General features: G+C 56.4%; 1 protein-coding gene across 5 annotated transcripts in view; it reads left to right on the forward strand.

Annotated features, from left to right (window-relative positions):
• Positions 1–24,081, forward strand: part of SYT7 (synaptotagmin 7) — a 62,656-nt gene extending 38,575 nt beyond the window's left edge. For 3 of the 5 annotated variants that reach the window (XM_081063605.1, XM_081063607.1, XM_081063606.1), the window contains 7 exons: positions 2,890–3,012; positions 7,749–7,884; positions 11,957–12,227; positions 15,397–15,566; positions 16,042–16,156; positions 16,680–16,879; positions 19,093–24,081. In XM_081063605.1, the coding sequence (XP_080919731.1) occupies positions 2,890–3,012; positions 7,749–7,884; positions 11,957–12,227; positions 15,397–15,566; positions 16,042–16,156; positions 16,680–16,879; positions 19,093–19,197 (1,120 nt within the window). In that variant the 3' untranslated portion in view covers positions 19,198–24,081. The remainder of the gene's footprint in view (positions 1–2,889; positions 3,013–7,748; positions 7,885–11,956; positions 12,228–15,396; positions 15,567–16,041; positions 16,157–16,679; positions 16,880–19,092) is intronic. The other 2 variants (XM_081063608.1, XM_081063609.1) reach the window with 1 other exon arrangement.

A 24,081-nucleotide genomic window follows, 5' to 3' on the forward strand; every position in this document is an offset into this window, starting at 1 on the left:
ATCCTGAAGGCAAGCCGGTCCCTCAGACCATCCTGTCTCTCCGACTGAGATTCCAGCCCGAATTTCCAGGGCAGACGGGAGTGCTGCCCCTGGCAGAGGCACCCAACAGAAGAGGCTCTACCACACCAGCTTCCCAATCTGGTGCAAGTGACCTGTGGCCCCAGCCTGGCCCACAAATGCTGCCTGTGAGTCTACTTGGCAGTTCCGGGCAGCACATCTGCTAGGGCTCTCCCCCACCCAAGGACCCTTGGGAATCCAGCTGGACGCCTGCATGACAAGATGCCCAGCAGAGCCTCCTGGCTTGAGACAGATGCTGTGGCACTGGCATGGGTTAGGAGAGTCGAGGGAATTGCTGCTGCAGTGGCTTGGACAAAACAGAGCCAGCCGGGTCCCTGCACCCCTCTGCTCCTCCTGACCTCAGGCTGCTCCTTGCACAGCCATCAGCCCTGCCTTCTGTTCTCACAGCCATCAGACTGGGACAGGGGCTATCCCCAGGTTCTGGGAAGAAAGTAGCCAGCTGCGGGAAAGCCTCTGTTCACAACCTCCTCCCTGCCTACCGCCCCCCTAGTCAACTAGGATTTGACGAGCGGCTCTCAGGAGCCAGTATCCTTTGTCCACGCTGCTTCTGCCCACCGCAGCTACGTGCCCCTCACCTGCCGGCCACTGCCAGGGCTTAGCCAACCCCACACCCCCTCCGCTGTAGTCCCTCCCAGTCGGGGTCGGCAAATTGTGTAGAGGGCAGATTATAAATATTTTAGGCTTTGCGGGACACATGTCGCCTCAATCGCATTTTAAAATGCGATTCTTGGCTTGTGGGCTATAAAAACGTAGGCCACCAGCTGTAGTTTGCTGACCCCGGACCCCTGCCTTACAGTTTAGATTCTGAGGCCTTTCATTCACCTAAACACAAGTAGCCCAGGTCAAGTGTCAGGGTGAGAGGGCGAGCCAGGCCCCCCAAGATCCCAACCTCTTCTCTCAGGGAGGCAGGCATTCCTCCTGCTTAATGGATGTGACCCCCCCAATACTACCATATCTCCCCCAACTCTCCCTGTCTTGCCTTCATTCCCGCCCTTGGGGCCTGCGATCTGGAGAGAATGACAAATTGGGAATTTATGCAGAGGAGCCATTTTGTTTTTAAGAAAAGCAAAAGGAGTATCTGAAAAATGCATTAACAAAAGAAAAACATGTTTTCACTGGGTTTGCCTTCCCCCAGCTCAACCAGCTCCCAAGCAGGCAAATGGAATTTTACCAACTCTAAAACAGTACCGGTGGGCAGAGAACAAAGAAAATGAGGATTCGTCCTGAAGGAAGGGTGGATTGTTTCCCAAAAGTTAGATGCCAGTGCAGGTGTCAGCCTGGAATGACCGTGCCCAGGACAAAGACACAAAGACAGAGAAGGCAGTGCAACCACTTAACTTCCTCCCCTCCCCAGAGCCTACTGCCAGCTGCCCCCTGTGCTCCCGCCCTCCCCTCAGAGGCCGGTTCTTACCTGCTAGAGTTCCCTTTTGATAACCTGTCTGGAAAATAGCCATTGCCAGTTGCTTATCATTTCCTCGCCCTCCCGGATGGGGGTGGAAATGGTAGGCTTCCCAGGATCTGCCCCCCTCTGGAACATTCCACCAGGTTTACTTACCATCTTTCCCTTGGCCCTTCTTGAGATGCTTTCATGCCTGCGCCATCTGAGAATTCTTCTCCCTTTGTCAGATGACAGACAATGCTGGATGAGCTCCACACAGTACCCAGAAAATGCCCACCAACTCAAATGGCTTTGAGGGGCAGCGGGCCACATTTATCCCTGAAATTGCAGGTGACCTTGCAGTCGCCCAGTGGTTCTCTGAGACTGAGCCATACTAATGATGTCACACCTTGACCTCCGGCCCCATGCTGCTGCCCACAATACAAGGCCAAGAGGTCCTCACCTTCTAATCTGCCCGCGCCACTCTGCTGGGACTGGCCAGCCTTTTCCAGACTGTCCTCACTGAAGACACAGGCTCCCTCGAGTCCTGCCTGGATTTCTCCTGACCTCGCCAAGTTCCTGTACTTTCTGTCTTTCCATCCTTGTCTTTTGGTGCCTTCTGGACTGCTTCTCCAAGGAGTAGCCCCTGAACTGGATCCAAAAGCCTTGGTGGTTATTGCCTGGATCTCCAGGAAGGGGGACACAGGAGAAGGCCCACCATGGCCAAAACACACCAGATGCCAGAAGTGACTTCCATTCCCCTCCAGTGGGCTGTGTGTCCAGGGACCTGGGAGGAAGCTCGAAGACGAGTCCTGGCATTAGGCACACCTGGCTGACCACGACCTGGAGATGTCTTTATGAGGGTCTTCCATAAGCATAGGGTGGATTTCCAGACTTTCTAAGAACCTCCTAGCTGGGACCCCAAACCTGCCTGCACAGTCCTGAAGCAAGATGGCGACAGAGTCCTCCCTCTCCTCCCAGGGGCCCGGATGGCCAGCGCCAGTGTTCCCTGGCCTTTGTTCAGCTGCAGATGAATTAGCTGTTGGAAGTCTCTGTCCCAGGGCCTGGGCTCTGCTCCCCTCAGCCTCCCCTGAGTGTCCCCTCAGGACCGTGCCAGTCACCCCACCTTAGCAGGCCTCTGCCCAGCCCCTTCCCTGTTTCTCCAGAGAATCTTGCTCTGGTCCCCAGGCGAGCTGGGTCTCAGACCCTGGACACCTCCCCTCCATTCCCTCCCTCCTCCCTGCCTCCACCCCACTCTGCTCTGCAACTGTTGACAGTGCTGAAGTTTGGTTTCTCTCCTGCAGGGCCAGTTTCTTACGCTTTTTTCTTCTCTCTTTTTGTCTCTGTCTCTGTCTCTCTCTCCTTCCCCTCCCTGCCCTGTCCATGGGGCCTCCTCCTTTCACCCCGGCTGGTGGGCTGCCCGCCCCGGGCAGGGAAGGCCGGATGGTGGTGCTATCCTTGGTCTTAGGGCTTTCGGAACAGGATGACTTTGCCAATATCCCTGACCTGCAAAACCCAGGAACCCAGCAGAACCAGAACGCTCAGGGGGACAAGAGGTACGAGCTCAGGCGAGGGCCCGCGGTGGCGGCGGCAGAGCTGGACGAGGCGGTGTGTCTTCAATGGATGCTGGAGCGGGAGGACAGCCCCGCCCCAGGCGGTGCCCTCACACACGGCCACCCCGGTGGTGTCCCTTGGGTCGGAGTCCAGTGCGGCCGTCCTGGGACCATTCTGGATCAAGCCTGCTCCCCGGGCATGTTTGCCCTTGCCCGGAGCAAGCCAGCCTTTCTGCCCCATCCTCCTGCTTGGCTCCCCTCTGCTGCCCCCTCATCTTTCATCTCTGCCCCACCCCCGACCCAGAAATCCCAGTTTCTCCGGTGGTTGGTGGATGGGGGGGATGTTAGGGAAGGGGCGCCAGCCTGCTCTCCCTCATCCCCACCACCTCAACCTCCCTCTTGCCTGGAGGCCCCGCTGGGGTGATGGTCACACGGTGTGAACGGCTGCTCTGCTGATGGAAGAGGAGCCCCTGGTGGGGAGGGTCTGGGGCATGGGAGAGGCCTGGTGACCAGAAGGAACCAGAAAGGCAGCCCCTGAGCCCAACGTACCAAGAGGAGGTCATAGGGTGAGGGGCCCAGAGCAACCTATCACTGGCAGCCCTGCGGCTGGCCCTCAGGGCCCTGGGGGGGGGGACCAGGAATAGCCTATGTGGCCATAGCACAGGCTGAGCAGAGGGCTAGGCATTTAACTGTCCACAGCCATCGGGAACTCAGGGAGGCATGCCCTGATGCCCCCATCTCAGGAAGGGCGTGGAGAACTCTCAAGAGGAAGGGGACTGGGGAAGGCTGGAGGTCCCAGGGCTCTGTCAGCATCGCGGGGTCGTCCTGCACCTGGTCTGGCTGCCTTCTCTCACTTGACCTTAGGCTGGGCATGGCCACACACCTGTAGTCATGAGACGAGGGCTCCTCACCTTGGTTAGGTCTGATTCTCGTCAGACCAAAGCCCGACAGTGCATGTGGCCCAGCAGCCAGGACGCCGTGCTTCTAGCTCTGGTTCTGCCAGAACCTCGCTCTGCAGCCTTGGGCATGTCACAGCCCCTTCTAGACCTCTGCTTCCTTGCCTATCAAATGAAGGATTGGACAGGCTGACCCCTTCCAGCTCAGACATGGGAAGCTTCTAATGTGGGAACAGGCCCTTGGGCTGGGGCACTCGTCAGGTCTTGTCAGCCGGACAGAGACCCTGACGCTTGCTCATTAAGAGGCCTTTAGGTGTAGGAAGGAATTGTCCCAAGGTGCTGCCAGTGGCCTGTGGGTTAGGGAAGGAGAGGCAGGGAGTTAGACAGCTGACTTGCCTGCCCCACTGGTGGCTTCTGGAGACCAGCATTCTCATGTCTTCCCACCCTAATCCACAGTTACATGTCTACGGGGGGGGCAAAGTCGGAAGTCCCCAAGAGAATGGGAGGAGAGAGCAGGACCAGTTCTTTCACTCAGTGGTACAGAGGGTATCACACCCTGAGCCCAAGTCCTGGGGTGCAGGAGGAACAGAGCCTGCCACCTGGGGCCATAGGAGTCCCGGCTTCCTGGGCTGGGGCCTGAGAGCTGGGTCACAGGCAGGTCAGAGGGCCTTGGGGAGAGGGCCAGGGACCAAGGTTAAGAGGCTGCAGGAAGGGGCTGGAGCCCTGAAAAGCCTGCTAAGCCCCTGAGCCCCTTGCCTGGAAAGGTGTGAAGTGTGCGGGAGCAGATGCAGGCTGGAAACGAGATTTCACATCACCCATGTGTTAATTAGCCGGCTCCATTTTCACCCACAGCCTATTTTTACCTCTTTGCCACTTAGGTCTCATTCCATATTTTAACACACGCATGCCTTTTGATCATTACTCAGCTGTCCCCTACCTTTCTGGGAAAGGTGGGTGTGGAGGTGGAGGTTGTGGGACCTCACTCCGACCCAGCCTGACTTTCCGAGTGAACCCTTGCCATTCCCACCTGGTCACGCCCACCCCATCCTGGGTGCTCACTTCTCATGGCCTCTGGGGTGTTTGCAAGGGTGTCCAGAATCGAGCGCTTCCTTCCCAGCACTCGCCCCAGCCTGAGCTTGGCATTGGCAACACCCGCTGGGTCCCAGGCACCTTAGGGCTCCACCCCTCTGGGCTCCCGGCTCCTTGGACCTTGGAATGTTAGGCTTGGGTCAGCTGTCCCTTCCTCTTCAGCTTCTGCCTCCAGACCTGGGGTGAGGGGTGGGTGGCCCTTGGCTGTTGTTGGGGAGAACATTCAACCTCCTGAGGTCTGCAAGCAGGAGAACCCCAGGAGAAGAAGCGGCCACTCTAGGTCCCAACCAAGAAGGGGGTGCCTCTAGCAAGGAACACGAGATGGGAGGGTTGGTGCCTGCCCCTACTCCGAGGATATTTGGTGGCTGGGAACCCCCCATCCAGGATCCCTCAGCTCCTGGGCCCCAGTGCAGTGAACCCCAAGAATTTCAAAATGCTCTTCGGCCCAGGAGGGAGGCCAAAGCTGTCCTAGCTCCCACACCGTGCTGTGCCCATTCCACTGTCACCCATTGTGCCCTGCACCACCCCAGCCTCTTGCTCTCACCCATCCCTCTCACCACTGCTTCTTGGGATCCAAATGGTTTCCACCATGGCCCCACCCCCACCTGAGTGGGGCTCAGGGCAGGGCGGGGACCTGACCACCCCCATCGCTCTCCTTGCCCCAAAGCCACCATGTTTCTCCTGTTGCGGTGTGTGTCCCCGCCTCCTCTCTGCCTCTCCTCTCGGCCGCCTCGCTCCTCTTTGTGCCCTTGTCCACCCTGCAGCCTTCTTCACTCGTCTCCAACTAACCTTTCTTGGCCTCTCTCTCCCCCTCCTTCCTCCCATCTGCTCCTCACAGGGATGTCCCTGGGCCAGACGGGCCCCTGCGCCTCTCCCTCTGCCTCTCTGTGCACTTGTCTCTCTGTCTTTCTCTGTTCTGTGACCTCCAATAGCTTCAGTGGCGCTGACCATCTTTTCCCAGGCTGCTTTGCAGCTGCGCTGACGCTGTGGTGTGGCCAAAATAACTCCAACTTTCTCATACCTTCAGCAGTCAATCTCCGCTCTCTCCTCCTCTCCCCCTCTATTTTTAACCTGACTTTACCTCTCCAGCTATTTCAGTCTCCTCTTCCTCCCTGTGCCTGCCTGCGTAAGCACGTGTCCGCGCGTGTGTCCGTGTGTGTGTGTGTCCGCACATGTGTGTCCATGTGTGTGCGTGCTCTGCTGTGGCCGAGCCCCTGGGATGAGCACCTGTGTGTCCCCGGGCAGAGGGAAGTGTTTCCGTCTTGTCCAGGCAAGGCCGGGTTCTCACAGCAGGTGCGTCGTGTGTCTGATTCTCAGGGTGTCTGTCCCAGAGACTGCTCCCTGCTTTTTCTGTTTCAGTTTGTCCCACTTCACCAGCACACCTTGGCATGTCCAAATGTGTTTCCTCTCGTGATCGAAGTGTGTGCATTGCTGTATGTGTGTCATCTTGCTGCTCTGGTTGACTTGCCTTGTCCTCCGTGCCATTCTCCCCGTGTTCCCCTGGGTATCTGTTGGGCTTGTGTGTGTGTGTGTGTGTGTGTGTGTGTGTGTGTGTCGCACGTGAGTGTGTGTGCATGCACTTGCTGTTGGGTCCTGGTGTCTCCCCTCCAGGGCCTGGCATATTCCATGCATGTCTGTCTGTGCCTGCGTGGCCAACTGTGTGCTGGTGGCTGGTCCATACCGAGGCCCATGGCTTGTGTCCAGCCTGTGTGGTCTCCAAGATTGGCTCTGGTACTCTCAAAGCTCTTGTACGGTAGCCTGTCCCAAGCGCCACACTGCTAGTCTCCCCATCTCCTCCTTGCTGCCTGCCCCCACCTCTCCTCCTCATGGGATGTTCTAGCCTGGTCCTTGGGCAGGCTTTTAGTGCCCCCTTCCTGAATCCCAGCTGGACATAGCCTGGGTTCACCACCTAGGCCAGAGAGCCTGGCTTCCTGGAAATAGCATGGACAAGGCAGATGGGGTGTAGACAGGGCAGGGTGCAATGGTCATATCCGGGGCTTCTCAGTATTGACCGTGGTTTTGCCCTGGGCGAGAGCCTTCCCAAATGTGCAGTTCTCAGAGTGGGAGAAGGGTGGGGACCGGGGAGCAAGAAGCTAACGACTTGCCCTATCCAATAGGTGGTTATTTAAATCTAAATGAATTTAAGTTGTACAGAATGAAAAATTCAGTTCTCAGTTGCACTGGCCACATTTCAAATGCTCAGTTGCCACACGTGGATAACAGATATAGAACACTTCTGTCATCACAGAAAGTTCTACTGGGCAGAGCTGTGTGGATAGCTGTCCTGGCCTCACCTGGTCAGTCTCGTGTCTGAAGGGCACCTAAGTTCTCGCTGAGCCTGAACAAACAGGTGGGGCATCCAGAGAGGCATTCTGGGTGTGTTTGCAGAGGGTAATGAGGCGGGAGACAACCTGGAACTCCCCTGCGGAGGCTTCCCTCCCAGCAGGGGTACAGGGGGCCTCTGGGGAGGGAGGCATACTCAGACAGTACCACGTAAGCAGTGACTGGAGGATGCGGGGTTTTCTGGGGAACAGGAGTGGGAGCACCCCTAAAATAGTACCCACAGGGACAGTCAAGGAGGATCACTGTGGGGGTGGGGGGAGACCAGGTCCCTGTGGACCAGAACACAGCTCCAACTGGCCGCAGCACACGGCAGCTGCTTGGGTCTCAGAGAACGTCCTGCCGCCACACAGGCCCGTGGTGCCTAGCCCCGCCCCCCTCAGCCAGGCTCATTCGGACTCCCCCTGCCCCCAGGTTGCCTACAGGAGGGAAGGCAGTGAACACAACCCCAGTGCCCAGCCAGACGCCTCACGATGAGTCTGACCGCCGCACCGAGCCGCATTCCTCCGTCTCAGACCTTGTCAACTCCCTCACCAGCGAGATGCTCATGGTGAGAAGGGCTGGCGGCCTGGGGCCCACATGGGAGCTGGGCTGGGAACCCGGGGGCGGGGGGATGGGCATGTGTAGAAACTGGTGACATTGTAGGAATCATCCACTCATGCAGGGGAGCCAGCATGGTGACTGTGTGAGCGAAGCCCGGGTTCTTTTCCCCAGCTCTTTCACCCAAACAGCCTCTCTGTGCCTCAGTTTCCTCATTTTTCACGTGAGAAGAAGAACGAACACCCATCTTCCTCCAGTGTCTTTCTGGGTTGAACAGGGGCCAAAGAAAACCTACTCATGTGAGATATTTTTATGGTCCTAGAAGAAAAGGCTAGTGGACAGAGGACTTGGGGCAGAAGGTGTGCCTTCTCTCTGAGTGGCTTCCAATTGAGTAGAGGTCTGAGGCAGCGCTTTCGGTGGAGAGAGTCTCATATCTCCATCCCAGGGATACTCCCCAAGCCCCATTGCTGGGGGCCAGTTAATGCCCAAAGAGAACAGGAGAGCAGGAACCCTCTGGTCCTGATCTTTATGAGGGGTTCTCCTGTCCACACCCAACCCCACCAGGATCCCAGCCTTGGGGTTCCCAGGCATGTTTCACCAAGGCAGAGGTCGTGACTTTCACATAGCACCCCCTGGTGGTAGCAGTGGGTCACAGCTAATTGCCCCGCCTGTGCTTTTCAAAGGCTAGAGATTTGAATGCAGGAGTCAGTCCAAGGTTTGGCAGCTCGGAAGGCCCAGGAAGGCTTGGGGAGGGTGTGAGGGTGGGAACCTAGTACCTGCCATATGCCTACTGGACATGACCTGGGACAAGTTACTTCCTTTCCCTGGACTAGGACCCTCCTCCCTCCCTCCCATAGAGAGAAGGAAGATGCTGATGTCATTCAATTCAGAGTTCCCTTGCCCACTGCCTTGGCACTGCAGCCCCCACTCTCCCTGAGGCCCCCAGGGCCCCCAGACCTCACCCTTTGCCGTTTAGGGTTCTGTCTGACTAATCATCCATCCCCATTGCCCTTTTCTAGCCCAGCCCAAGGATCTTGTTAAAATGCAGATTCCCAGTCAGCAGGCCTGAGGTGGGCCCAAAGAGTCTGCATGTCTCTTGGATGCAGATTAGAGCATCAGATTTTCCCTGTTCCTGTTCTGGTCTCCCTTGGGCCTCCTCACCCCTCCCCTCCTCCCCCCCACCCCCCGGTGGCGTGCCTGGCTCTCCGCTGTCCCCCACCCATGTAGGTGGCCCAGCCATTGTCACCACAGTCTGTCCTGCCTCCCTGCACAGGCTCTTAATTGGTTACAGCTTCCTGGTAGCTAGGTTCCCAAAAGGGACAGCCCTGTCTCAGCCCGCTTGCCTGCCCCTTGCTGGCCCTCGGGAGGGGCAGACAGCCACAGGCAGAGGAAGGCAGTGCAGGCCCGGTGCCCTCTCAGCTGAGGCTCCGAGGTGGGCAGGCAGGGTTTAATTGGCCAGCCCTAGGCCAAAGCCAGGTCATTAGCGTCAACAGTGAAGATACCGCTGTCTGGTCTCCAGGCCCCAGGCTGTCAGAAGTTGGGGGTCAGGAGGAGTCAGGTACCCACAGCTGGCCAGAGGAAGGGCCTGAGGGGAGGGGTCAGAAAGGAGGCCGGGCCACACGGCATCTGAGCCACCCCGCCCCATCTCCCAGGGCACTGCCCCAATGGTGTTTGATGCTTACTTCCACCAGAACTCAGGCAGCACCTCCCCCAGGGCGTGATAGGGGTGGCCAGCCCAGTTGCCATGGAAACAGCTCCAGGAGCTGCCCCAGCTGGTTAATTAGGGCTCAGGGCTGTGGTTCTGGAAGGCTGGGAGCAGGCACAAAACCACTGCCTGCTTCCAACGTGAAGCCCACTTGACCCACCCACCTTCCAGACTACCAAGAGCCAAGTGACCAGGGCGTCCTCAGGTGGGTCTGGGGCCACCTGAACTCGTCACCGGGAACTCCACACCAAATTTTGGAGGAACAGGGAGGGGCAAGTGGTCTTTACAGGCTCCATGGCATCAGTGGCAGGGGTCAGGCTGCGGAACAGGACTATGGAAGGAACATGGACCTATTTAACCCTCCCAGGACCCCTACAGATGCAGAAACTGAGGCTCAAAGGGAGTGGGCTGGTATGAGGAGAGGGAAGGCTCACCAGGGGAAAACTGCATCTGGGTAGGGAAGCCACACTTTCAGCGGGCCTGGGGTGGAGTTTGCAGGGTTCTCTGGATCCAGCTGAGGGGCAGGAGCTGGAGGGACCTTCTACTGTGAGAAAGATCGGGAAAGGCAGCTCAGTTCCCCTTCCAGCTCCGGGAGGAACCAGGGGTGTGGCTGCTGAAGCCCCAGACACTGGATCTGAATGTGAGAGTGAGGGCAGCTGGAAGGGCACTCATGGCTGGCACTGACCTGGCTTCGAGCTCCCACTCTACTTATCACAGGCAACTTGATGCAAGTTAGTAATCTCTCTGTGCCCCAAACCAAATGGGAACACAGCCAGGCCTGCCTCTTCGGGAGGCTGTAGGGAGCGTGATGGCCAAGCACCCAGCACAGGGCAGGGCCAGGCACGTGGCAGTTACTATTATTTGTACGACTTGGATACTTCTTACCTGGGACAGGTGAGTCCTCACTGGCTTGGGGGGAAGTCCCAATATTGCCCTGGGATGAGGACTTGCTTTAATGGAAAGAAGGGGCTTTCAAGTCAGAGAGGGTTCATATTGCTTTGCAATCTTGGGCGTGTGACTTAACCTCTCTGAGCCAGTCTCCTCAGCTAGAGTGGTGATAACTGCCTCGCCCGCTGTTGTCAGGATTCAGTAAGAAGGTGATGTAAGAGTCTTCTGCCATGGTAGGTGCACACTATACGTATTCTTATCATCTGTATCATTTAGTACTTGAGAGCCTGGGGCCACCTCTCCAGGAGAAAAGAGAGGGCACAGAGAAGACTCCTGTGGGAGAAGTGGGGAGAGAAAACAGGGGCTATCAATTTCATCTTAAATGTGGTACCGGGAGCCCCACCCCTGACTGTCATCCAATCACCTGAGGAGCTTTTAGTAAAGGGATGCCTGGGCCACATGGACCCCCAGGCTCCTGGGTGGGACCCAAGTGGCTGAGGCTGGGCAGGATTCTAAAAACCTCCCCAGGTATTCCCGATGAGCAGCCACAGCTGCGAATATTTGGCTGGGAGACCCTCCCCCAATTCCTTAGTAGTATTTCAAAGTCAGCCTAGGAATGGGACTTGCGTGCCACCCTCCACATGTCCATCAGTTGCTGGGTGGGCCCAAGTGCCACCCATGGGGGAGGGGGCTGAATTCGGGTGTCGGCCTCCCTTCCCATGGTCCACAGGCCCACGGTGCAGTACTGTCACCTGAGGCTCCTTTTACACAACTCTGCTGCCCGCCTCCCCACCCCCACCCCCAGGTCTCTCCAGCCCCATCATATTAGGCTCATCCGACTGGGTCTGGGAGTCCGTGTTTCCAGTGTCTCTGCTTACACAAATAGACGTTGCTCCTGAAACCCTGACTCTCATTTTGTAAATCACATCATCCTCAAAACCCCAGAGAGTCATTTTCCAAAGTATCATGGTAAAGTCTTGGGAGATGTGAACAATCTCCCTCATCTCTTTGGTAGCCCAAGTTTCTGTGTTGGTGTGTTTCACAAAATATTCAAAAATGTCCTGCAGGGCTGTGGGAGGGCGGAAAACTGGGGGAGGCCGCTGGGGACCCAGGGCAAGCCAGTAGAGCAGTGATGAGGGGAGACAAAGGCAGCCTGTGTCAGAGCAGAGGGGGTGGCAGGCCCAGGGCATCCAGGAGAGGTGGGGAGAGGGGTGCACACGGCCTGGGGTTCAGACAGGGGCTGTCCTGGCTCTGCCCTTCCTCCCTGTGGGGCCCTATCCAAGGCACTTGCCCTCTGCCTGAGAATCCTCCAGGGTGTGAATGTGGGACGGGCCTCACCCACCCCACATGGTGACCAGAGGGAGCACGCAGCCCTCCGCAGCTGGACTGCCCTCAGGCACAGGGGGCCTTCTAGCTGTGCTGGGCTGTAGTGGAGCCTTTGTGGAAGCAGAATCCTCCCCAACGCAGCGGACCTCTCCCCCGCCCCCAGCTCTCCCCAGGCTCCGAGGAGGATGAGGCTCACGAGGGCTGCAGCCGAGAGAATCTGGGCCGGATCCAGTTCAGTGTCGGCTACAACTTCCAGGAGTCCACGCTCACCGTGAAGATCATGAAGGCCCAGGAGCTGCCGGCCAAGGACTTCAGTGGCACCAGCGACCCCTTTGTCAAGATCTACCTGCTGCCAGACAAGAAGCACAAGCTGGAGACCAAGGTGAAGAGGAAGAACCTGAACCCCCACTGGAACGAGACTTTCCTCTTCGAAGGTGAGGCCCCGCCCACCCAAAGCCCCTCTTCGCCTCCACAACCCCCCGCACCCAACCACACACATGTATACATGTGACCCCGGGCACACATGCACGTGTAGAGCTGTACACACACACAAACACACGCACATGTGCACTAGCACACACCCACGCAGCATGTGTCTAGCCCAATTAACCTGATGCATTTTGTGTCTAGCTGGGATTAGGTTATAGCATCGAGTGGAGCTGGCATCACAGCCAAAGGCTGAGGAGAAAAGCGGGGCCACCATGGGGACTTCAGCCCAAACACAGGATTCATCCTGGGGAGGGCAGGAAGGAAGGGAGGCACCCACAGGATCGAGAAATGGAGCGTCTCAAGTGGCCTTAGTGCAGTAGTTAAGAGCACAGCTATAGCCCAGGCTGCCTGAGTTTGGATCCCAGCTCTGGTGCTTACTAGCTGTGTGACCTGGGGCAAGTTTCTGAACCTCTCTGTGCCTTGGATTCAAATCAGCAAATTATAAAAGCACTTACAGCTGTGCCTGGTACGCAGCAAACACTCTACTGTATGTTAAAAACATTCATCTGTTCCCAGTCTCTGGCCCCCCTCCCCCACCCGGGATAGGCCCCTCCAGATGCACAGGAAATGTCCTCTCTCCTGCAGGCCCTTCTTTATCTCTTATCTCTGAGGATTCACAGTAACCAGGAAGCTGGTATGTGATCAGGGAGCAATTTCTGTCCCAGGCTCTTTGGGTGCCCAGACCCTACTCCCCACTTAGAGAAACCATAAACCTTTCCCAACCCCCTATTCAACCAGTGAGAACAAAACCTTCTTCTCCAGAACCTTCAGTATGCCCCACGGATTTTTCCATCTGGTGTCCCAGCCATCTGGCACTCCACCCCTTCCGCAAAGTGGCAGCCAGCTCATCCACTAAATAAATCATTGGGGTTGAGCTAGTGGGTGCTTGTATGTTTCTGGACCCTCCTCTTCTCCAGGTTAGTATGGGGGTCAGTTTAGAGATGGCACAGACAGCAAAAGGCTCAGCTGTCTGGAGGTGTTTGAAGCTAGTTGGTGGGTCAAGTTTTATGGGCAGATCCCCAATCCACCTGTCCATTCTGCAGACATTTACCTAGCATTAACTCTGAGTGGGGCACTCTCCTGGGGACTGGGGTTTCAGAACAGAATTGTGGCCCTCAAGGCATTCCTGTATAAAGGAGGATATAAATGTATAGATAATTAAGCCACACTCTGCCAACACATGACAGGTGTTGCAGGAACCCAGTATGAGCTCCCTTTAATGTTGCTGAAGAACATTTCCCAGAAGAGGGGCCATTCAAGATGGGTTTTGATGGATGAATAGGAGTTTGCCAGATAGGAGACTGCCTCCTCTGGTGTTGAAGAGAATTAATTCAGGTGCAGGGACCTCTGGGAACCTTCAACATTTCCAGTACACTTGTCTTCGTGCATTTCACCTGAATAGATGCCAAGGGTCTTCTGGGTAAGTTCCCTGGGGGACTCCAAGATGAGCAAGACATAGCCCCCTCAGTATGAAGAAAGGGCCCCGAAGGAATTCAGAGGCTAGGGGTTCAGAGAACATAAGATTTCCTCTTCTATTGTACCTGCCCCTGTCAGAGGCTTCTCTGTGTTTCTAGTGTCTCTGGAATCCTCCAGAGCTCTTCATCTTCTCTTATCAGTCGGGCTAAGGTGTTGAGTGTCCTGTCTTCTTCCTGGATCTGACCCGGCAGACCTCCAGCTGGTCTGCGTCCTCTGCACCTCCCAGGCTGGCCCCTCCTCCAATGGAGCCTCCCAAGGTCCAATGACTCCACCTTCAGACTTTCCCCTGGTTCCTAGTACCTTTTCCTTCCCATCCAAGCTCCTGGCCCAGCTGTCCTTCAGGCCTTACATCTCACTCCACCCAGCACACTCCTGCGGCTCCATCAGGCCATTTCACTGGCACTTACTCATTTAGTCAATTATTGATTCACTTAACAAATATTTATCGAGTGCCTACTACGTGCCAGAAACTGTTAGACTCTGGGATCCAGTGATTGAGTATAGAGATACCTTCCTGGAAATCCTAGCCTAGTGAGAGAGTCAGACTCAAGGAAACAGACAGATAAATCTCTATTACAGCCTGGGATATGAGCTGGGAAAGGAAAGTGCTTGAGTGTAGAATAGGAAATCCGACCCCATCAGGGATGTCAGGAAAGAAAGTGGACATGGGGTGTGGCCGTGCCAGCTTGTGCTGCCGAGGCAAAAAAAAGTCAGGGTGCTGAAAGGCCAGGAAGAAGCCTGGTGTGGCCGGAGCCGTCACTGAGTGAAGAGTGGAGGACAGCGGGCCAAGTTGTGGAAGGAGATGAAGCCAAGGGAGGCTTTTATTCTAAGTGCACTGGGAGCCACTGAAAGGCTCTAAGCAGAGTATCATGATGTGATTTCTATTTTTAAAAGCTCATTCTGGCTGCTACGTTGAGAATGGACAGTAGGAAGAAGTGAGCAAACGGAGAGTGCTGTTTGGAGACTCTTGTGACTCTCTAGGGAAGAGGTGCTAGTGGCTTGGATGACGGAGGGGACAGTGGAGAAGGGGACAGCTGTGGGACCTGTTGAGGAAGGACGGACAGACGGGCTGATCATTGGAAGGAGGCGAAGGGGTAGCATGTCCATTCCTTCTGTGCCTTTCCCTTTTCCCTCCACCCTGAGTCCTCCTGGGGCTTCCTGTCTGGCAGCTGTGGCCATCACAGACAGAGCCACTTGCCCAGACTTGCCAGCACGACTGGCAGTCGCAAGGCTGCCGAGAGAGCAAGGGGGCCACGGCCCGGCCACCGAGACGGGTACATGACGAATGAGTGAGTGAATGGTCCCAGCTCTGCTCTTGATTAGCTGTGGGACTTTGGGCAAGTGATTTAAGCCGTCTAAGCCTCAGTCTCCTCATCTGTAAAATGGACAAGATACTGTCCACCTCAGAGAATTGTTGAGAGACACACAGATGAGACAATGACAGTTCTTGCTAAGGCTTCAGGAAGGTCTGAATCCAGGTGTGGCGTGCTGTGCCCAGGGGGGTGGCAGCAGGAAGGCACCACCCATGGTCCTTCTCGTCCCTGCTCGTCTTGGGCCTTCCTACCCGGGACCCTCGCCCTGCCTGGGCCTCATGCGGGCCCTCGGCCCCGCTCTTCACCTGCACTGTCTGTCCCCCAGGTTTCCCCTACGAGAAGGTGGTGCAGAGGGTCCTCTACCTGCAGGTCTTGGACTATGACCGCTTCAGCCGCAACGACCCCATCGGGGAGGTGTCCATCCCCCTCAACAAGGTGGACCTGACCCAGATGCAGACTTTCTGGAAGGATCTGAAGCCATGCAGCGATGGGAGTGTAAGGCCCCAGCTGAGGGCCCTGGCTGGGGGCTGGCAGGTCCAGTCCTAGATACCCCTCAACCTTAGGAAGGCCAAGAGTGCTGGGGGGGGGGGTGCGGATGGGCGGCCCCAATGGAGCGATTCCCACCAGCAGTCTCAGCGCTGGGGCTCGGCACCTGGGGGGACTTGCTTAAGCTGTGATAAAGAAGCTGGGCTCTGTTCAGAGAGTGGGGGGGTATGGGAGCGCCATGGGGGGCGGCGCACAGACCTACCAGATGAGGGGAGAGCAAGTGTTGACAGAGGTGGCAGACAGAGAAGGGAGTGAACACCCAGGTCAGGATGGAGGGGGCCTGGGGCAGGGGGCCCCACCAGAGAGCTCAAAAACCATTCCCCCTGCCTAGTCCCCACGCCATTCCTAGTCTCCCTTTGAGGGGAGGTGAGGGGAGCAGCCCTCAGGGCCCAGCCTCAGCCCTCCCCTGGTCCCTCCCTCCCAGGGGAGCCGAGGGGAGCTGCTCTTGTCTCTCTGCTACAACCCCTCTGCCAACTCCATCATCGTGAACATCATCAAAGCCCGGAACCTCAAAGCCATGGACATCGGGGGCACGTCAGGTACTGGGGCTTCTCGAGGCAGAGGGAAGGTGGGCCAGGGAGACAGGGACACGGGAACCGTGCTGGATGTCCCTCTGTGCCCCTCACTCCTGTTCCCTATGCCCCACATCCGGCCTCGTCTCCTCTACCCTAAAGCCCTGGGTGGGCCACTTTGGAGCAACTTCTGAGTCAGCGTCATCTTGGACTCTGTCCTTCCCAGAATCAGGAAGAAGGGGACACTGTGGTGGGAGACCTGACTTCAACCCCAGCTCGATACTACTTGTCTGACCTCGGGCGAGACCGGGCCTCTATGGGGCTCGGTTTCCTTGTTCATGTTCATAGGAGGGCACAAGGTGATGGCCAAGTTCCCTTCCAGCTCCAACATTTGCCGATCCCCCAGATCCCCCTCATTCTCACTTGGGACTTTCCTGGCCCCCTGCAGAAAGCACACAGCTCCTCCTGCCCCAGCTTCCACACCTGGAGAGAAAAGGGGATCCAGGAGAGCCCCTTCTGCCCCTCTGACCTTTCCCCTCCTCCTTTCCAGACCCCTACGTGAAGGTGTGGCTGATGTACAAGGACAAGCGAGTGGAGAAGAAGAAGACAGTGACCATGAAGAGGAACCTGAACCCCATCTTCAACGAGTCCTTTGCCTTCGATATCCCCACGGAGAAGCTGAGAGAGACAACCATCATCATCACCGTCATGGACAAGGACAAACTCAGCCGCAACGATGTCATCGGCAAGGTAGGGGCAAGGCAGGTGGGGTGACGCACCAGCTGGCGCCCAGCAAGGGTCTGTCCTTTCAAGCAGCCCCAGGCGTAGTGGCCGAGCGCAGGGCTGGACAGCTAGAGAGACAGGGTCAGTCCCTTCCTCTCTCTGGACCTGTTTCATCTGAAAATGAAGGGATTGGATGGGATCCTCCCTAAGTGCCATACTGTGGATTGGTCAGCAGAGGACAGACTGTTGGAAGGGCAGGGAAAGAAGTAAGTGGGAGGAAAAAGTGCCCTGGATCTCAAAAAGAGAGTTTTCTGGACAAGATCCTCTGGGTAAGGACCTTGGGAGCAACGTCACCCAGGGGCCCATCTGCAGAGGGTGAGCTATGTGGGGGTTGCGGGGGGGCAGTGTTGAGAGCTGCAGTCAGACTCCAAAAACCCAGCTTTGCTTTCCACCTCAGCGGCTGCTAAATGGCTGTGTGTCCTTGGGCAAGTCCCTTGCCTCTTTGAGTTTCAGTGTTCTCACTTGTAAAATGGAGCTACTAATACTGACCCTACATCACTTTACAAGGTGATGTAAGAATCGCCTGAGATATGTGGATGTTCTTGTAGAAAGTGACCTCTCCTTGTCATACATTAGCCAAAAAGTCTATGCCTGGCCTTGAGTTTTTCCAGGATGTGCTTCTGTGACATAAACCCTTCCATTGTTCTACTTTGAAATGTCTATTCCTGTATTTATTTATGTTTTAGTGTTGAGAGTGTGGGCTTGGCAGTCAGTTTGCCAGTGTCCAGGTCCCAGCCCTCCCTCTTAATAGCCATAACCTTTTGGAGCCTCATGTCCTCCTCTTGGAATGAGTGAGACTGTCCCAACCTCACAGTGTGCTGGGAGGATTCAATAACACAGGTGAAGTGCTTAGCACAGTACTTGGAATGTATATGTTAGTTACTGTTAGAATAAAAGTTATTTTTGAAACGTCTCTACGAAGGGCATGTGTATCCATTCAGGCGTGGAGTTTTGACCAGTGTAGGAAGGCAGCAATCAAAGCAGGTGGATGGGAAGGGTAGGTACCAGGAGCAAGCTAGGTGAGACATGGTCACCCAAGGCATTGCCCTGTGTGGGGAAAACAAGAAAGGTCCCCACCAGGAAGGGGGCCAAGGTGGAGGAGCCCCTAAGACAGATGGGAATGGAGAACTTATCTATTGGGGCTGAGGGAAGTAGCTGCCTCAAAGAGCAGAGCTGGCCCCGTCTGCTAACCTAGCCAGGCTCAGGGAACGTGGCTGGCTGCCCGGTGGTCACAGGCGAGACATTTCTCCAGGATGGCATCACCCATATCCAGCGGGACCATGTGTTCTAAGTGCGGCTGGGGCTTGCTGAACCCCCTCTTTGACCAGCTCAGGCCAACGGCCATGGAACCATATCTATTGCTAAGCTCTTCTGTAGCTTAGCCTGTTGGAGTTGGGCGTTCCTTAGATACCTTTTGAAACAGTCCTACCTTCTGTTGGCTGAAGCAAGGCAGAGGTGAGTTTGTTCTGATTTTGGCCTGGGTAGCTCAGGGAGCCCTATGCTCTTAGCCAGCCACCAGGCACAAGGCTGGGAGGTCATGTGCACACCCCCACCCCCGACACTGTGCAGCCCCTACCTAACATAGAGGCCGGCAGGATCGGGCTGGTCGTGTAGCGTCCAAAGACCGGGATTTAAATCCCTCTGCACCACTTATAAATTCTGTGACTGTAGGTAAAATTTTTAACTCTCTGCACCTTTGTTTCTCTGTCTCTAAAATGGGGATAATACACCTGCCTCACAGGTCAAAATATGATGATTTATGTACATAGAGCCCCTAGCTAAGTGCCTACGTGTAGTAAGTACCCAGGAGGTAGGAGCCACTGCAATTAAGGAAAGACAGTCCCCAACAGGTAGGGCAGGGAAGGGCGTGGAAGTGAACTGACCCCCCACCACCACCTTCAACCCCCGCACCCTGCAAAACAGGTCAGGAGTCTAATTCAGAAGGGCCAGGCCTGCCCGGGCCCCAGGGGGAGTTACAACAAGGAAACTAGGTTAGGCTGGCAGGGGGAGGGAGGAGACGGCCCCTGTGGGGGAGGTTGTCACTGCATGCAAAGGCCCCTTGGTCCCCATGACCACAAGTTAGGGTGTCATTGTGGAGCTGGAGTGTCACTCCCTGGTGGGAGCAGGGGACAATGCCTCAGAGAGTGCCACTAATGCTGTCCTCTTCCCTCTCTCCCCAGATCTACCTGTCCTGGAAGAGTGGGCCTGGGGAGGTGAAACACTGGAAGGACATGATTGCCCGTCCCCGGCAGCCTGTGGCCCAGTGGCACCAGCTGAAGGCCTGAGTGGGGCCAAGGGAGGCCCAGGGGACCAAGGGCCCGGGTCCCCATCATGCCCTCACCACTTTATGCACACGCCCGGCTTGGCCCCCCTGCCATGGATGAGGGGAGGACCCTGACGGCTTGGCCAGGGAGGGGGTCCCAGGAATCATTTGGGCCCCATTTCTAGGAAGTACCAGCCCCATCCTCCACCAGTCCACCTCCAGGGGAGGGGCTCTGGGAGCCATTTTCCTGCTTTGCCCCTTTCCTTCCTGACTTGCTGATACTAAAGAAGCGGGGAAAAGCGTGAGAGCCAGACAGGCAGATCCCTCCAGAGGCCCGCCAGGTGGACACGGTCCCCGTTTTCTTTAAGGCAGTGCCTGGAGTGGAGAGAGGCTGCCCGCTCCACAGCCCTCGGTTCTGGGCCTAGGAGAGGGGAGGCTGAGGCATTTGGTCCTGGCCTGGCCAGGAGAGGCCCGTCCCAGGGCAGTTTCAGGTTGCCGGCTGGCCCCTGAATGCCAAGGATAGTATATAGCCCCCTCTGGGGTCCTGGAGCCGCAGCCCTGTGTACTTGTGTTGTGCCCACAGTGTGCATGTGTGTGTGTGTATGGGGTGAGGCGCTCGCTCCCTGTCCCCCTGGCGCCAGCAGTGCTGAAGACTACACTGTGCAGAGAGGCCAGGCTGGAGGCCCAGAGAGGACAAGACAATGCACTGAGCCAGGGCGTGGGAGAGGACAGGCAGGGGAGGGGTGAGTGAGGCAGGGATGGGGCAGGGTGGGGTGGGAAAGAGGGGCAGACACGAGGGCTGAGAGCTGGGCTGCCTCCTGCCGTTTCCCCCATGGGACTCTTAGCCCTCGCCCCCCCCCCAGGGTCCCTCTCTGCCTCCAGTTCTTCTCCAGTAGCTCTTTCCCCAGCAATTTCATCTCTTGGACATTGTTGCATACCTTTTAGGGACCTACTGTGTGCATCCCATTCCACGAGGTGTCACCTGTTCCTTTCCTTCTCCGGCTCCCAAGCCCCCACTAAGTCTTTCCCCTAACACCCTCATCCTTCCCAGATCTCATATCCCAGCCATGTTGGCAATATTCTCCATGATTCCCAGCTTCCTCCTCCTTCCTTCTCTCTCACTGTCTGTGCAGACCTCCCTCCCCTTCCACCCCTCCACCCTTCCACCCTTCCACCCTCCATGCTCACAGACCTTCCCTTTTATTCCCTGTTGTGGTCTCTGATCTTGCATCATGCGACCTTCTGCAGGAATGTCTTCTCACCGTCCGCACTTCTCTGGGTCCCTCAGAGCAGCTCCTTCTGTCCCTCTCAGTTAAGGCAGAGGAAGCAGGGAAAATGCCAGGATTCTGAGTTCTGGGGTTGCCCCATACAAAGAAGTTGTGGCCTCTCCGCCTTGGCTGCTGCAGACTCTAGAATTGGCTTCCCCTTGGAGACAGCAGATTTCAGGATGATCCCTGTTTAAGCCTGCTCATCCCCACGTGAGCCCTGGTACTGATACAAGACAGCTGGTGACAACCTCCATTCCCGAGGTCCGAGAGCCTGGGCCTGACATTCCGACACACACCGCCAGGTGGCGCCGGGAGACCGCAGTCTGTGACCGCGGCGTCGGACCTCAGTTCTACCCCAGATGGGGTTGACACCCCAGGAAAGAGACCCAGGTCCCCGTTTACAGAGCATGGCAAAAGCATAGGCATTTAGGAACCGTTTTCCTTCAGTAGGCTTCCCCTTTGAGCTGAGCATTCTGCTCTATACAGTAGACAGGTCACATTTTTGCCCATATCAAAATTTTCTTATATTGAATCTCGCACTTCCGCCCCCAGCCTTCCCCCTAGGATCCGGAGGAATATCACAAAGTAGGTGAATTATTTTGTAGAGTGAAGAGTGCTAATGAACAGCAAACAGTCACCCACATTCCTTGTAAATCCAAATTTTTCTCTATTGCAGCTTTGCTTAAAATGGGGGTCTGCCCCAACTGCACCGTCCTTATTGGGCGGGCTGGGGACCAGCCCCCGGCGGGGACAGGAGGGCTGAGATTCTGGAAGCTGTGGGGGAAGCGGAGAGGGTGATGTCTCAAGAAGCAGAGGGGACCCTCTTCCCCTCCACCCCGCGGGAGGCGGACGATTGAGCGAGCCCGTCCCAGGCCCCCTGCCTACTGCAGAGCCCCCAGGGATTGAACCGATTTGTAAAGAGTGGGCGGGGTAACTGCGTCCCTTTTTTTTCTCCGAGCCCCGCCCATGGGACTCTTAGCCAATCATATGCAGAGCATCTCCAGGCTGTCTGTTCCCAGTCTGATCCCACCCAGGCACGTTGGTGTAACCCTCCTACGGTTCCTCAGCCCTCAGATGTGTACCCGGGAACAGGGTGGGATCCTTACCACCCGGGACACAGGGGAGGGGCAGCAAGTGGTGGGCCGAGAGCCGGGTGGGCTGGCACGGGAGGAGGCGGGTGGTATGGGGTGAGGGCGGGGGGGAAGGTCTAGGCCTATAGGAGAACAGGGAATGGGGGAACTTGAGGGTGGGGGAGGGCACCGGAGCCCTGCCACCATCCCAGGACCTTGGGCAAATCACCCATACTTCGGGGCCTCAGTTTCCCCATCTGTAAAATGATGGTAATAATACTTCACCTACCTCATAGGGGAGGTTGTGAGGCCGCCGTCACCTGACCTAGGGGTCAAGGCAGGAGAACTGAAGGTGCTACCCGCGAGCAAAGTATTATTACTGTACCCTGAAAGCAAGGCCCACTTGCCCCTCCCCCCACAGAGCCTCCAGGGATAGCCAAGGCCGGCCTGGGCCTATCTGTCTCTTCTCCACTGTGTCCCTGGTCCCTTCATGAGCGTCACCTGCCGTCTTTGTGGGCGCCCTAGACTTAGTTATCTTGTTCATGTATCCTTTCTTGTGACCATCTCCCCGGAACTGCTGTACAAATTCCACCTATCCCAGGACCCCGCACCTGCCCACCGGCGCCAGACGCCAGGAAAACAGCCACAAAAAAGCCAAGGGGGGTCTCAGAGCCCCCAGCCTGGCTGGGACCCCAGGGGTGGGGGTTGATGGCCATTGTTTGTATTGTGTTTGAGTCCTTGAGCGCAAGTGTTTTATAAAAAAACAAAACAAAAACCCACTGTCGCAAAAAAAATTTTGCAGCAAAGAGAAATGAAGAAAAACTGAAGAAAAAAAAAGGAAAAAAGAACCATACAAAAATTTTCCACCATACGCACCCTCTAAGCCAGCAAGATTTCCTCTTTGCAAAATCATATTTTTGTGGGAATGGGCCCTGCTATTTGTGGCGAGGCCCATTCTGATTAATAAAGGATCGTGGAAAAGTAGGGCCTTGGCTGTTTCCTCCGTGGGTCCCAGCCCTCCTTCACCTCCCAGGGGAAGCAGCAGTCGGGGAGCCTGGGGAGCCTGGGGCGGAATCTCCCTTCAATTTGTCACCCTGGAGATGTGTCTTCACTGGTGATGAGGTCCTTCCAGCCTGTCCTCAGATCTGGAATATAAACCCACCAGCTGCCCGGAAAGCAAGGGAGCAGCTCCACCTCCCGGATCAGGCCTGAAGCAAGGCTTGTTGGGAGTGGAGTCTCCTTGAGGTCTGAGGGGTACCCCTGTAGTTCACCCACACTAACATCCCCTCCCTCAGTGCCCAGGGGACCCTCCCCATTTTCCAAGGCAGGTCGGACAAATCAAAGGGGGACCCTCCACTATCCAACACTACCTGAACTATGGCTGGGCCACGTGGTTACAGGTCAGCTTCTCCCCTTCCTTCCTGGTCCCTACAGAGCTCTAGCTCTGTTGGCTGCGCCTGTGGCTTCTCTCTACCCTTTTTGGGTTTAATCCTGTAGGATTAGAAAACTCTCTCCAACTAAGAAGAGCCCATGGCCAGACCCAGCCTGAGGGAACTGAGCCCCAGTGTCTTCCTTCTCCAGCAACTGTGGCCTGGGGTGAGCTATTTCCTTCTTCCGGCCTCAGTTCCCTCAGACTGCACAGGAGCAATAACCATTCCAGCCCCTTTCCCTTCCTTCCCACACACCACCAGGGGAAGCTGAGGCCTGGCAGCTCTCAGGGTACTTCAGAAGGAAGGTGCTACCTCTCTTATAGGCACAAAGGCAACGAGTGCCCTCCGTTGTCACGTGTCACCTGCTGGCTCCGGCCCCACTCGAGTGAGGGAGGTCATCGCGCCTCCTGCTCCCCAGCACCTGGCCGGCAGCTGCCTCCTGGAGCTGCACTAAGTACCCCCACCCGAAGCTGCCCATCCTCCCCCTTCCTGCCCCATCAATTTCTGCCAACCTGGTTTAAAGTTCTGGTTAAAAGGTAGTTATTTCTTTTGTCTTCTGATCTCTGTCCCAGAGATTGGAGAGAGCCCCAAGGTCAGGTAAGTATTCTCAAGAATGCCCCTTGCCGGAACCTCTGTTCAGGCTTTCTCTGGGAAAACGGCTCCGGAAATCTCGGCTTGAAAACAGGGACAGCTCGGCTTGGCAGAGGTGACAGCCTCTTGCCATGGGCTTGGGGCCTTCTCCTGGACTTTTTGCCTCGTTCTTCTGCCTTTACTTCATTGGGTCTCTTCATCCAGGACTACACTGAGAAATTTGCCCCTGTCTCCCTGTGCCTGAAACCACTGCCCTCTGGTGTTCACTTTCTCCTGCAAGTCCCTCCTGGATTCCCCTGCTTTCTGGAAGGCCATCCTGGGCTATGTCCTGCTCTCCTCTCCCTCCCCCACAAAGACACCCAGAAGGACAATGCTTGAACACGCTGTATGCCCCAGCCCGTAGTTCCCTTGACCATCTGTGTCCCTTAAAATGCCCCCCTCCTGTGTTTGTGTCCTGTGTGTATATGTTGTGTCTCGTTTAGATTGTGAGCCCCCCTGGGCAGGGACACCTGTCTGAATACATGTTCTGTGTGGCACACCTGGATGT

The sequence above is a fragment of the Rhinolophus hipposideros genome (genome assembly GCF_964194185.1).
Source record: "Rhinolophus hipposideros genome assembly, chromosome: 10".
In the NCBI taxonomy this organism is placed as follows: domain Eukaryota; kingdom Metazoa; phylum Chordata; class Mammalia; order Chiroptera; family Rhinolophidae; genus Rhinolophus; species Rhinolophus hipposideros.